Genomic DNA, 15,021 nt, shown 5'->3' with positions numbered 1-15,021 from the left:
AGGATAAATCACATGTTAGGCCACAAAATAGGTCTCAATGAATTTAAAAGACTGAAATCATATCAAGCATCTTTTTCTGATCATAATATAAAGCCAGAAATCAATTACAATAATAAGACTGGAAAAAACACACCCATGTAGATGCTAAGCAACATGCTACTAAAAAACCAATGGGTCAACAAAGAAATCAAAGAGGAAATCAAAAATACCTTGAGACTAATGAAAACACATTGGTCCAGGGGCACCGGGGTGGCTCAGTCGGTTAAGCACTGCCTTCAGCTGAGGTCATGATCCCAGGGTCCTGGGGTCAGGCTGCCTGCTCAGCAGGGAGCCTGCTTCTCCCTCTCCCTCTGGCCCTCCCCTGGCTTGTGCTCTCTTTCTCTCTCTCAAAGAAATAAAATCTTTAAAAACAACAACAACAACGCAATGGCCCAAAATCTTTGGGACACAGCAAAAGCAGTTCTAAGAGGGAAGTTTATAACAATGCAAGCCTATCTCAAAAACCAAGAAAAATCTCAAACAATTTAACTCTACACCTAAAGGAACTAGAAAAAGAGGAACAAAGCCCAAAGTGAGTATAAGAAAAGAAATAATAAAGATCAGAGCAGAAATAAATGAAATAGAAACAATAAGCACAATGAAAAGGTTCATGAAACTAAGAGCTGGTTCTTTGAAAAGATAAATAAAATTGATAAACCTTTAGCCAGATTCATCAAGGGAAAAAAAAATAAAAAGAGAGAACCCAAATAAATAAAATTGCAAATGAACGATGTTATAACTGACACTACAGAAATACAAAGAATCATAAGAGACTACTACAAAAAATTATACACCAACAAACTGGACAACTAGAAGAAATGGATAAATTCCTAGAAACAAACAATCATCCAAGACTGAACAGGAAGAAATAAAAAATCCGTAACTGGCCAATTATTAGTAATGAAATTGAGTTAGCAATAAAAAAAACTCTAGGAGTAGATGGTTTCATAGGTAAATTCTATCAAATATTTAAAGAAGAGTTAATATTTATCCTTCTCAAACTATTCCAAAAAATAAAGACGAAGAAATGCTTCCAAATTTACTCTACGAGGCCAGGATTACCCTTACACTGAAGTAAAAAAAAAAAAAAAAGACACTACAGAAAGAATTACAGGCCAATATCCCTGGTGGACATAGATGTAAAAATCTGTAACAAAATATTAGCAAACAGCGTTCAATTCATTTACCATGATCATATTGGATTTATCCCAGGAATGCAAGGATGAACTCAATACCTGCACATCAATCAACGTGACCTACCACATTAACAAAATGAAGATGAAAATGATATGACCATCTCAATAGATGCTGAAAAAGCAATTCACAAAATTCAACATCCATTCATGATAAAAACTCTCAACACAGTGGGTATAGAGGGAACATACCTCAACATAATAAAGGTCATATATGAAAAACTCATAGCCAATATCATACTCAATGGTGAAAAACTGAAAACATTTCCTCTAAGATCAGGAACAAAACAAGGATGTCCACTCCCACCACTTTTATTCAACATAGTACTAAAAGTCCTAGCCACACCAATCAGACAAGAAAAAGAAATAAAAGGCATCCAAATAGGTAAGAAATAAAACTGTCACTATTTGCAGATGACATGATAATATACATAGAAAACCCTAAATTACCCACCAAAAAATCATTAGAATAAATGATTTCAGTAAAGTTGCAGGACAAAATGAATATACAGAAATCTGCTGCATTCCTATATATTAATAATGAATTAGCAGAGACATTACAAAACAATCCCATATACAATTGCATTAAAAAGAATAAAATGCCTATGAATAAACTGAACCAAGGAGGTGAAAGACCTGTACTGTGAAAACTATAAGACACTAATAAAAGAAATTGAAGACAACACAAATAAATGAAAAGATACTCTATGCTCATGGATTGAAAGAAATAACATTGTTAAAATGTCCAGGCCACCACAAAGCAATTATAGATTCAATGCAATCCCAAAATGCCAATGGTATTCTTCACAGAACTAAAACAAACAATCCTAAAGGTGTATGGAACCACAAAAGACCCCAAACAGCCAAAGCACACTTGAGAGAAGAACAAAGCTAAAGAGATCACAATCCCAAATTTCAAACTATACTACAAAGCTGTAATAACAAAACAGTATAGTACTGATACAATAATAAAGATATAGATCAATGCAACAGAAGAGAGCCCAGAACTAAACCCATGCTTATATGGTCAATTAGTCTATGACAAAGAAGGCAAGAACATGCAATGGGGAAAAGACAGCCTCTTCAACAAGTAGTATTGGGAAAACTGGACGACTACATGCAAAAGGATGAAACTGGACCACTTCCTTACACCATACACAAAAATAAAATCAAAATGGATTAAAGACCTGAATGTAAAAACTGAAACCATAAAATCCCCGAGAGAGAGAAAGAAAGAAACAAATAAACCATAGGTATGAAACTCCTGGACATCTGTTTAGCAATATTTTTCTGTATCTGTCTCCTCAGCCAAGGGAAACAAAAGCAAAAACAGACTATTGGGACTACATCAAACTAAATAAAAAGCTTTGCACAATGAAAGAAACCATCAAGAAAATGAAAAGGCGACCTACTGAATGGGAGAAGATCTTTGAAAAGGGGTCAATATCCAAAATATATAAAGAACTCATACAACTCAACACCAAAAAAACCTAACAGTCCAATTTAAAAATGGGCAGAGGAGTTGACTAGACACTTCTCCAAAGAAGACATACAGATGGCCAACAGATACATAAAAGATGCTCAACATCACTCATCATCAGGGAAATGCAAAAATCAAAACCACAATGAGATACAATCTCACACCAGTCAGAATAGCTAGTATTAAAAAGACAAGAAGTAATAAGTGTTGCTGAGGATGTGGAGAAAAGGGAATCCTTGTGCACTGTCGGTGGGAATATAAATTGGTGCAGCCACTATGGCAAACAGTATGGAGGTTACTCAAACAATTAAAATAGAATTACCCTATGATCCAGCAATGCCACTTTGGATATTTACCCCACCCCCCAATGAAAAGATGAATTGTATGTATGTATGTATTTACTTATTTATTTATGAGATTGATTAAGAGAGAGAGTGCGTGCACAAGCGGGGAGAGGGGCAGAGGGGGAGAGAGAATCCCAAGCAGACTCCCCACCAAGCATGGAGCCTGATGCAGGGCTCAATCCCACAACCTGAGTCAAAATCACAAGTCAGACGCTTAACCAACTGAGCCACTCAGGTGCCCCAAAAGATGAATTCTATTTTTTTTATTTTTTTTTTAATTTTATTTATTTATTTGAGAGAAAGAGAGCAAAAGCACGAGCAGGGTGAGGGGCAGAAGGGAGAAGCAAACTCCTCACCGAGCAGGAAGCCCGAAGCGGCACTTCATCCTGGGACTCCGGGATCATGACCCATGCCAAAGGTAGACGCTTAACCAGCTGAGCCACCCAGGATCCCCAAAAGATGAATTTTAAAAGATATATGCACCCTTTTATTTATTGCAACATTTACAATAGTCAAGATATGGAAGAAATCAGGGGCGCCTGGGTGGCTCAGTCGTTAAGCATCTGCCTTCGGCTCAGGTCATGATCCAGGGTCCTGGGATCAAGCCCCGTATCGGGCTCCCTGCTTGGCAGGAAGCCTGCTTCTCCCCCTCCCACTCCCCCTGCTTGTGTTCCCTCTCTCGCTGTGTCTCTCTCTGTCAAATAAATAAATAAATAAATCTTAAAAAAAAATTTCCTTTATAAAAAAAAAAAGATATGGAAGAAATCTAAGTGCCCACTGACCGATGAATGGATAAAGATGTCCTATATATGTACAATGGGATATTATCAGCCATAAAAAAGGATAAAATCTTGCCATTTGTGACAACATGGATGGACCTAAAGATATTATGGTAAGTGAAGTAAGACAGAGAAAGACAAATACCATGTGCTTTCACTCACACATGTAATCTAAAAAACAAAACAAATGAAGAAAAAAAGACTCATAAATACAGAGAACAAACGGGCAGTTGCAGTAGGGGCATAAACAAGTCCTGGAGATGAAAAGTACAACATAGGAAATATAGTCAGTAATACTGTAATACTTTTTATGATGGTGACAGACGGAAACTACAGTTAATGTGGTAAGCATTTCATAGTGTATATCATTGTTAAATCACTATGTCATGCACCTCAAACTAATACAATATTGTATGTCAACTATAATTCAATAAAAAATAAAAAAAATTCTCAACCTACAAGTGTCAAATGACTCACAATACACAAGAATACACCGTATCAAACTTTTAGAAAATGATGGAAACATTCCACAATAATGAGTGTGCAGAAAACAAACAGGCTGGTGATAACTGTGCCAGAAAAATAAGGCTCTGAAACATCAATTTATATACCATCACATCTAAATACAACCTACAGATTAGAAATTATAGCACAATGAGACACAATTTGAGTTCTAATACACATGATCTTAAATTTTCCTTTTTATGTTAGCATTAATCCTACATGATTATTACTTTAAAAAAACCAGTCCCGGGGCACCTGGGTGGCTCAGTCGTTAAGCGTCTGCCTTCGGCTCAGGTCATGATCCCAGGGTCCTGGGATCGAGCCCCGCATCGGGCTCCCTGCTCTGCGGGAAGCCTGCTTCTCCCTCTCCCACTCCCCCTGCTTGTGTTCCCTCTCTCGCTGTGTCTCTCTGTCAAATAAATAAATAAAATCTTAAAAAAAAAAAACAAAAAACAATCAGTCCCAGCAAAAGAAATTTCATTCTCAGGGAAATGCTAAAATTAGTCACTATAAGTATATCCCTTAGAAATATTTCATACTCTACATACAGACCCCAGCACTTTTTCATCTCCCATTAAGGAAAAAGTATCACAACACAAGCTGTTTTTTAAAAAGCAAAGATAAATTGAACTGTAATAACAGAATTGACTTTACATTTGTTTTTTTATTCATCATGCAAAGCTATTGTAGTGAACTTTAAAAATAATTTTTTAGATCCAGAATTTGAATAATTAATTTTTTCAAAGTTTATTTATTTTTTTTAGTAATCTCTACACCCACTGTGAGGCTCGAACTCAGGACCCCAAGATCAGGAGCTGCATGCTCTTCTGACTGAGGCAGCCAGGCGCTCCAAATAATTAATTTTTACTTTTAAAAAAACGGTCGGAAATCAAATGCACTCTGAGTTTGGAAGGACACGGCTGCCGCTCTGCCTGGTGGAGGCCCCTTTGCAGAGGCTGCCTCTGCACTTCAGCTGACCCGGGCAGGGTCACAGAAGGTTCTGGAACCCAGGAGCCCCCAAGTCTAGCAGCAGCACACAAATTACTCCAACTTTCTCTTTATTCCCCTGGCAACATAATAAACCAAGAGGATAAAAACCATAGGTATATTGGTAATTCATAGCTTTCAACAATTAAAAATCATAAAAGGGCGATGTAAACACCAGCATTTCTTAAACTTGACCAGCTGATCTTAAAAAAGGAGAGAAATCACAGATCTCCCTCCTGTGTTGATCTAAATTATTTAATGAATAAACAAAAAACTAATGTGCTTACAGCTCTTATAGAACCATGTGACCAAAACTACAGAACCATGGGGTTTCAAAATTAGCAACAATTTATGTTGGTGGATTTTGTTATTTTGCTGAAAGTAGATAATCAATGCTGGATTTACAGAAAAGAGATAAAGCCCCAGGGCCCATGTGTATATTTTGACTTCAGTTATATGAATGCAGAAAATGCCTGTTTGCACAAGTACATTCCACAAAGCAATGTTCAACACCTCAAGGCTTTGTTATCTAGTTCAAATTCAGACTTCACACTTACCCAAATCTATGACCGTGAACAGATTTTAATCGAATGTTACTTGATTATTACATAAGACCATCTTGCTCTTTGAAATAAAAATTGGAAGGCACCATTACTGAAAACTGCTTTTGTGGGTGTGTTTCAATTGGTACCAAGAAAATAATATCTGATATCTGATTTTTTTAATTACCACAAATGGAGAAAATTCTACTTTCAACACAGGCACCCACTGTCAAACTGCTGAAGAAAACCATTAACATTGGAAATGGCTCACTGTACCATTTTGAAAACATCTTATCCTTAAATTTAGTTAGCACTGCCAATGCCTTCAAAGAGGAATACTAACTACAGCAAAACCCTCAAACTTTTATTTTTTTTAAAAGATTTATTTATTCATTTTAGAGAGGCAGAGGAGCGGCAAAGGGAGAGAACCTCAAGCAGACTCCCTGCTGAGCAGGGAGCCCAGACACAGGACTTGATCCCACCACCTTGAGATCATGACCGGAGCTGAAACCAAGAGCCGGACGCTTAACCAACTGAGCCACCCAGGCACCCCTGGACTGATGGTATTAAACAAGGTGATAAATCAGGTGACTCAGAGGTATTACTTTTTAAAGTATATATTATCAAAGTAAAAATAAATAAAATTAAAAGATTCATAATCAAGATCCTATCAAACCCTATACTGAGAAACATTCAACAAGTTTCTTTTTCCTCTCAAGGACAAGGCTTGGAAAGCCTGCCCCACAACATGCGCTGGGGGACCCCTTCCTTGCCCAGCGCTGCCCGGAAACACTTGCTGCCCAGTCTTTGCAGACACAGGAAGGCACTGTCCCTGCAGCCATGAAATGAAACAGCAGAACCAAGTACCTCTTCTAAGTAGCAAAACTGGCACAGATCTGAGACACTATGAAGCCTCAGAAAAATGTCAGATTTGAACCTTCAGTGAAACTTGTCATTGAGCTTGACCTGCAAATGATTTCATAAAATCAAGAAGCAATGTATATGAGAACTTGGGGAGGCCACAGAAAAGTAAAGTATAGAATATCCAGGAATTTAAAAAGCATTCTGAGGCCTATGTACAGTGCCATGTGCTAGGGCATCAGCAAATACAAATTTGTTTGGGCTAAAATATGATAAAAGAACTTTCAAAGTCATTTTCAAATCTAATTGCAACATAGCAAACATGCTTTAAGAAGTCATCTCACTAAACAAAAGCCTAAAATGAATCTCTACCTAATGGCACACAAATATAAAGCCACTGAAAGCACAACAGAGAGTACTTTTTACGAAAGGAAAATAAAGATCCAGAGATTTCCACCTAACTGTAGGTTCACAGAAGGCACACATTTGCACCGTACCTGGTATCTTTACCTGATCCCCAGGTTCGAACTCCACATCCACCCATGTTGTCTTCGGTTCTGATTGCTCTAGAGAAAGAAAGAATATTCCCTTAAACTGGAAGGTGGTCTCCAGTCAATCTCCAAATCAGAAAAGCTGATCAGAAAAGCTGTCCCAGGATCAGCTCCCTCAGGAATAAGAGCACACTATATAAAGTCAACTAAATATTAACACATAACAGATTCGTACCATGTATCACCAAGACCATAAAGCGAAAACAGCAGTTCCAGAGGAACTGACATTTTCTCATTCCCACCATACCTCTCAAAATCTCGTTTCCCTCTCTGGTCAAAACCGTCGAAAGCTCTGTTCCCGGGGCCGCCTCTGCCTCGGCTTCGCATGGCCCCTCTTGGGCCTCCACGGCCTCTCAGGGGTCTGTCTCGATCAAACCTGTCAATGGGTCTAGAAAGAGACGGGTATAATCAAAAGTGGTGAACTGCATTAAAGGGCTAAGAAGACTCTTTTCAGAAAAAAAATTCTAGAAGGACACGATGGCTGAAATATACTGGAAAGAACAGTGGCTTGAAAAATAAAGTAATAGTTAATGTTTACCGAATACTACTTACTACCTGAAGCACTGTTCTGAGCACGTCACATACAGAAATTAATTCTCATAAACAGAACTACAGTATACAACTATCGTCCACAAATCAGGAAACAAGAGGCACAAAGGAGGTAGGTAACTTGCCCAAGGTCATACGGCTGCTAGTGAGGATGCCAGATGAAAGAAGCAGGTCCTGGGCAGGTCTTACTGCGGAAGGACATCCTTTTCTCTGGATCTGGTTTCCTCATTTATAAAATGAGGTTAGATAAACTCCAAGATTCATCCCAGCTCTAATATTCAATATTCAAGTTAAATTTGGAATGTTTTGTATAACAGAAATAATTTAACTTCAAATTATGCCCCCTCCCAAATTTCCCTCTCCCAAACACAACCAGTGAGTGAGTGCATTGACCCCTATTCATCATTGGACACTGCTGACCGTTAATTTTCCTCTAACCTCTCTGACTTCTCTTTCCCTGCCTGTCCTTAGAAAACTATTTTTGTAATAGGTCATACTGAAACAGGGTACAAAATTCACAAGCTATTCCCCTTGCTCCTTGGCTACCCAATTCCACTTCTCACAGGTAGGCACATCCAGAGTCACATAAAGGGACCAGTTCTATACCTTGCCTCTTTCATCTCACTAGTCTTGGTGCTCCACACACAGATGCCTCCCTCGTTCTTCCGGGTACCTGACTGTTCTTACGTGTACCTGCATTCCTGACTTCCTATTTCTGGCACACATCGTCCTCATCTCTACGCTACTGCTGTGTGACCTTCATTCATGTGACCCTGCGTCTCTCACTGGGGTCTCTGATTCCAGGCCACAAAGCCAGTTACTTCCTGGACATACCCTCTGTCCATGCCCTGGTCCTGCAGATACGTGACCAACACTGACCCCTTGCTCCTCCTATGGTCCCCAACTCACAGCACGAAAGTACCTAAGCCAAGAACCAGCTGTCTTCAACTGTCTTCCCTTCGTCCCCTGCCACATCCTCTGGCCCAAGGCCTGACTGCCCACCCACTTCTCCTCACACCCATTCCTGGCCACATCTCTAGTCAGTGTCATTTTTTTATGAGGACTTGAAGCTACTGTAGGAAGGTCATCTTTTTCATCATTACAACCTTATTTGAATAAGATAAATTATATTTGGCTCAAGCACCCAAACCGGAGATATGTTCCAGTCTACTGCTATGGCTGAAAATGTTACATTAAAAAGCTACTATGTGAGAGTGGGTAAAAAGATACAAAACTCACTATTCTCCTATTCAAAAAGATTAAAAAAATACAGAATCACCAATCATTAACTTTATGCAAGGCTCTTACAAGAAACATCATCCTAAATACATTCTCTAGGTTGGCTTTTCTCCTCCCACCTCCTCCATCCCTACCAAAACAAAATTTGTATTCTTTTTTTTTTTTAATATTTATTTATTTTAGAGAGAGAAAAAGAATGTGCGCATGTGGCGTGGAAGGACAGAAGGAGAGGGAGAGAATCTTAAGCAGACTCCCTACTGAGCGTGGAACCCACGCGGGACTTGATCTCACCACCCTGAGATCATGACCTGAGCCGAAATCAAGAGTCAGCTGCTTAACAGACTGAGGCTCCCAGGCGCCCCAAAACAAAATTTTTAAATAGAAATTGTCATAAAATTGATTACATGTTGATAAATATCTGAAGCAGAGTTCTAAAACAATGACAAAATTAAAGTAACAGTAAGTTCTTAACAAGGGAGTTGGACAGGGCCATAAAAGAAAAAAAAATGTACTTAAATATTGAGAGGAAATGAAACGCCAAAACATACATGGAAAATAATGCCAACAGTCAAAATCAGGTCTAAATTTTCATGAAATCTACATCAGATACCAATAAAACACAAAGGCCTTTAAAATATAATAGTGATTGAAACTGACCCTAAAATAGCCCTGTGTGTTCTGGTTTATTTTAATCCCTTGAACCATTTTTTTCTTTACTCCCCAGATTACCCACCCCCTTCCCCCAATTAAATCTATTCTCAATTACTTCTCTATAATCCCTTGATCATAAAACATATCCTCTCTGTGCTTGTGTTGGCAGCACATATACTAAAAGGTGGAACAATAAAACATATTCTTTTTTTTTTTTTTTTACAGGTTAGTGAGCATTGAGAAGCCCTGTACTCTATTTAGGAAGCTTGATTTGTGTTGTACTCACAAGCAAAAGCAAGGAAAATAACATTTCAGCCAAGCACCGTGCTTTACATCCCTGTAATCCACTCTCTGACAATAATCCTCATAAGCAGACACAAGTACCTGTTTACAGGTAAAGGGAATGAAGTTCATGGAGGGGAAAGTGAGGGGTTAGTGTTTACTGGGTATAGAGTTTCACTCTGGAAAGATAAAAATGTTCTGGAGAAGGATGGTGGTGCTGGTTGTACAACAATGTGAATGTATTTAATGCACTGCACTGCCATACATTTATAAGTGATTAAAATAGTAAATGTTATGCTATATATATTTTATCCCAATTTTTAAAAATGCTTCCTTATGAGAAGAAAAAAAAACCAAACAAACATCTGAGTAAGTGATTCTTTCAGAACTGGAACAGACTTTGAATGACCAGGAGTAAACTTCAGGAAGAGCCAAAGAGTCAAAATAATCCAGACAGAAGCAGACTAATTTCCTAATAGCCTATGTTCAAAGAGTTCACTTAAGTTCATTATTTGGAGCCTAAAGAAAAATTCCTCCTGCATTAAAAACAGTAGTGGTGCGCCCCCCACCCCCCACCATATGCAAGATACCTGGCTGATCTCTGCACCTGAGCCCCATGGACAGCTACTCCCAGCACCATTTCTGACACTGCTTCTATATGAAAATATGTGTTCTGCCTTAGTGGAATAAAAATCCACGTGAGCCGGCTGTGACCAGAGTACCCATCACTGCAACTCTGGGTCTTTGTTTCCCCAATCATAAACATGGACAGGACTTAATTAGATATAGTCTGTTAAGATTATCAAGATTCTAGGGGGGCCTGGGTGGATCAGTCGATTAAGCATCCGACTCTTGACTTCAGCTCAGGTAATGATCTCAGGGTTGTGAGAATGAGCCTGCGTCTGGCTCTACGGTGGGCATGGAACCTGCTTAAGATCCTCTTTCTCCCTCTCCCTCTGGCCCATCCTCTGTGCATGCATGCTCTCTCTCTTAAAAAAAAAAAAAAAAAAATATTATCAGGATTCTATAATTCTGTCCAATAAACATGTATAGGTATCATTGAAAACGCAAGGTGATATTTTTCACTATCAAATAAGCAAAGAAGAAAGTTCAATTTATTATATTCAAACCTCGAGAAAGAGCTATGAGAAATGCTCTTATAGACTGTTAGTGATAGAGTAAGTGGGCAGGTTACTAGGACAGTGATTGGGTCACTATGTATCAAAAGATCCCCCCTTACCCTAATTTGTTTTCACACTCTATGTACCCAACCAAACTTGCACTAAAGCACAAACTGGGTCCTAGGATACATGACACCCAGTTAAGGACCACTGCTTTATGGTTCCCACTTCTAGAATTCCCATCTAGGAACGGTCCAACCCTAAGGGAATGATTACATTGTACTGCATCCAAACAACACATAATAGAACCATAAAAAATGTTTACCAAACATTGTTAAGGACATGGAAAACACTTCTGCCATGTCAAGTGGAATTGAAAGCATATAAAGGACTCAGTACATATGTATTATCATCTTAATATTTAAGTGTATCTATGTATAAGAAAAAAAGGAAAAAATTAGGCCAGTGTTAAGAGTAATCATCTTAGATGGTAAGATAAGTAGTTTTAATTTTCTTTATAATTGCATGCATTTTCTAAATGGTCAAATTACCTTATGGATCTTTATTAATAGGAGAGTACTTTTTAAGAAATTAAGGAAAATAACTTTTCTGATAGTACATGACTTATCAAAAATAATTTCAAATTTCCTTGGAGGTAAAAATTACCTACATATACCTAATGTAATACAAGAGAAGGACACGAGACATCACTTCTGTGGTATTCCTGCCAGAGTGCATAATATCATTCCATAAAGAAACATCAGACAGGGCACCTGGGTGGCTCAGTTGGTTAGGCGACTGCCTTCGGCTCGGGTCATGATCCTGGAGTCCGGGATCGAGTCCCGCATCGGGCTCCCTGCTCAGCGGGGGGGTCTGCTTCTCCCTCTGACCCTCCCCCCTCTCATGTGCTCTCTCTCTCTCTCATATAAATAAGTAAAATCTTTAAAAAAAAAACAACAACATCAGACAAACTCAAATTCTGGGCTGTCCTACAAAATAACTGGCCCACACTCTTCCAAAATGTCAAAGTCATAAAAGATAAAGGAAGACTAAGGAGCTGTTCTACATTAAAGACAACTAAGTGCAATGCACATTCCTGGACTGCATCCTGAACCAGGCTTTTTTTTTTTCTTTTGCTAAAAGGGCATTATTAGGACAACTGGTGAAATGTGAGTACTCTGTAGATTACATGATTTAGAGGATTAGATAACAGAATTGTATCAGTGTTAAAGAGTTGGATAACTGTACCATGTTTTTAGGAAATACATTTAAAGTATTTAGGGATAAAGAGATATTTCTGTACCTTACTCCTAAATGTCAAAGAAAAAAGGTGTGTGTGTGTGTGTGTGTGTGTGTGTGTGTGTAAAGGAAGGGAAGGAGGGGGGTATGATAATGGAAATGTTAACATTTGGGGAATCTGGGTGGGGATATATAGGAATTCTTTGTCTAAGTCTTGCAACTTTCTATAAATCTGAAATTATTTTTAAAGAAAAAGAAAAATCCCTCCATAATCCTGTATCCCACCCTACCCCCACCCTTATATACATGTATGATTTCACTTAATAGGCATTGTTTTGTGTTAACATATACTCACCCTTTTTAAGGACTCATTTTGCTACTTAAAAAAGCTGAAAACATGAGTTTGTGCTTTTGAGCTATGATTTCCTTATCTCCACAGAATAAATCCCTGAAGTGAGAAAAAAAATACACATATGCTTCCCCAAATAAATAGCTCTGATCCAGAAGGTTTTTTGTAAGCAAGCAGACTATAGCCATTACACAGCAAAATTGAAGTAATCACCAAAAATAGCAGAATTAAGCCTTTCTCTTCCCTCACCCTCCAACATGGCGGCAGATACAGCATCTTGATGTTCTGACCATGTAACTTCTAGGGAACAGATCTGTTAAAGTCACCGCCTGCCTCTGCCCTCCCAGACTGAGCTACTCTGCTGGACTTTTGCACTTTTGGGGAGGGTGGGGGTGGTTAATGAACATGGTTTTACAAAGCCATGTCCTTTGGTTAACTTGTAGCCAGGATCCTAAATGGAATCAGTAGTCAAGAAGTTGAAAGACTCTGGGACTAATGGCTCCCTTGTCATGAAACTACTCACAGCCGATAGTGTCAACACATACTGTTCTAGTCTCCCTCAGCCTTTTCTACCTATTTTCCTTTAAATGTGATTCACAAGTTGTTTGTTTAATCTAAACTCAGTGTTGTGCAGGTTGAATTATTAAACAAAAACCTGAGGCAGCGGGCACCTGTCATGTTGGTAGCAAGCAGGAGACCCCGAGAACTGCTCTCCATGTCCAGGTAGGCACAGGTAGCCCGCCCACTGCCCCATCACTCAGGAGTGGCGTCCAGCCACACCAGCCTGAGACCACCTTCCAGTTCAGAGCACTTTCTAGAGGAAGGTATGGGATCCAGAAATTGGTGTCACACACTGTATCAGTTCTTAAAATGTCATCATGATAGCCAATTGGCCTAACCATGGGGCCAGGAACTTGTTTAAATTTGTTAGCAGTCTAATGGACTCTGAGAAACAAACTGAGGGTTCTAGAGGGGAGGGGGTGGGGGGATGGGTTAGCCTGGTGATGGGTATTGAGGAGGGCACATTCTGCATGGAGCACTGCGTGTTATACGCAAACAATGAATCGAATCATGGAACACTACATCAAAAACTAATGATGTGATGTATGGTGATTAACATAATAATAACAAAAATAAATAAATTTGTTAGTAGTCTAAATTAGTAATATTAAGTCAAAACCATAATTATATCCCAAGCCTAAACTGCAAAAGAAAGTTTAACCAGTTTAACAGACTCCTGTCTAGCTTTTTACAGGAGTGCTTTGTGTAGTTATACCAATAAATAATTCATTTTTCACCATATAATCATTTCCCTCCTGTGTCACCTAAAGTAACTGCCAACTTCAATCGGCAAAATAATCCCAGGACTGGCACCATGAAAAGGTAGCAGTTCTCTTAAAACCCTCTGGCTCCCCACCAACCCTCCTGGCCGAGGTCTGCAGTACATACTTTTCATCTGTGAACTTCTCAGGTGTAAAGTCCGCCTGTCTCTCGGTCTCATAGGGTCGATACTCCCTGTAGGATCTGCGCTCTGCTCGGTCAAGTGTCACCTCCGTCCCCCGGATGTCATTCCATCCCTGTTGCTCCCCTCTTCTGGGAGCTCGCCTCTGGCCTGCCAGGGACAAATCAGAAGGGACAGCTGGGACACCAGGTCCATGACAGCATGTTTACAGAGAGTTTTAAATTCCACTTTTCTGGAAGTCAAAGTCATAGGAAAATCTGGGAAGTTCAGAAACATTCAGAGAAGAAAAAAGTTGTGGATACTGCCAGGGCCCAGAGTCAACTACAGTTGACCCTCGAGCAACACCGGTTTGAAGTGCGTGGCCCCACGCAGGCCTGGATTTTTTTAGATACAGTACAGTGGTGTCAATGTATTGTCTTCTCTAGCTTATCTGCTGTAAGAATACAATACATAATACATACACAAAATACACACTAACTGACTGTTGTTGGTAAGGCTTCCAGTCAACAGTAGGGTATTAGTAGTGAAGTTTTTGGGAAGTCAAAAATTATATGTGGATTTTTACCTGCACGGGAGGTTGGTGCCCCTAATCCCCACCACGTTGCTTGAGGGTCAACTGTACTTCCTAATAAAACTTTTAAGATACTTATGTTCTCTCTCTTTTGTCCTAGGAAATATAAACTATACCAACTAACCTATAATGACAGGTATCTCACAGAGTGTGACAGCTCTGGATAGACATGTTTGCTAAACTAACTACTTTTGACAAAAGCAACTTTATTAAAACATGGTAGTTAAGCTCCATACAGAACAATTAAAGGATAAACACTCTGTATTTCAGACTGCAGT

At 39.1% G+C, this 15,021-nt stretch overlaps 1 protein-coding gene across 5 annotated transcripts in view; it reads right to left on the bottom strand.

Moving 5' to 3' along the window:
* Window positions 1-15,021, bottom strand: part of HABP4 (hyaluronan binding protein 4) — a 42,848-nt gene that overhangs the window by 23,376 nt on the left and 4,451 nt on the right. For 4 of the 5 annotated variants that reach the window (XM_064579864.1, XM_064579865.1, XM_045882370.2 and 1 more), the window contains exons 2-4: window positions 14,160-14,322; window positions 7,528-7,668; window positions 7,227-7,295 (exon numbers count right to left, since the gene is read on the bottom strand). In XM_064579864.1, coding sequence (XP_064435934.1) covers window positions 7,227-7,295; window positions 7,528-7,668; window positions 14,160-14,322 — 373 coding nt within the window. The remainder of the gene's footprint in view (window positions 1-7,226; window positions 7,296-7,527; window positions 7,669-14,159; window positions 14,323-15,021) is intronic. The other variant, XM_064579866.1, reaches the window with a different exon arrangement.

This window comes from Mirounga angustirostris, unplaced genomic scaffold (assembly GCF_029215605.1).
Source record: "Mirounga angustirostris isolate CCGP_5_RB_7025 unplaced genomic scaffold, mMirAng1.0.hap1 SCAF_15, whole genome shotgun sequence".
Classification (NCBI taxonomy): domain Eukaryota; kingdom Metazoa; phylum Chordata; class Mammalia; order Carnivora; family Phocidae; genus Mirounga; species Mirounga angustirostris.
Note: the sequence above shows the minus strand (reverse complement) of the source record. Positions and strands in the feature narration are given on the sequence as shown.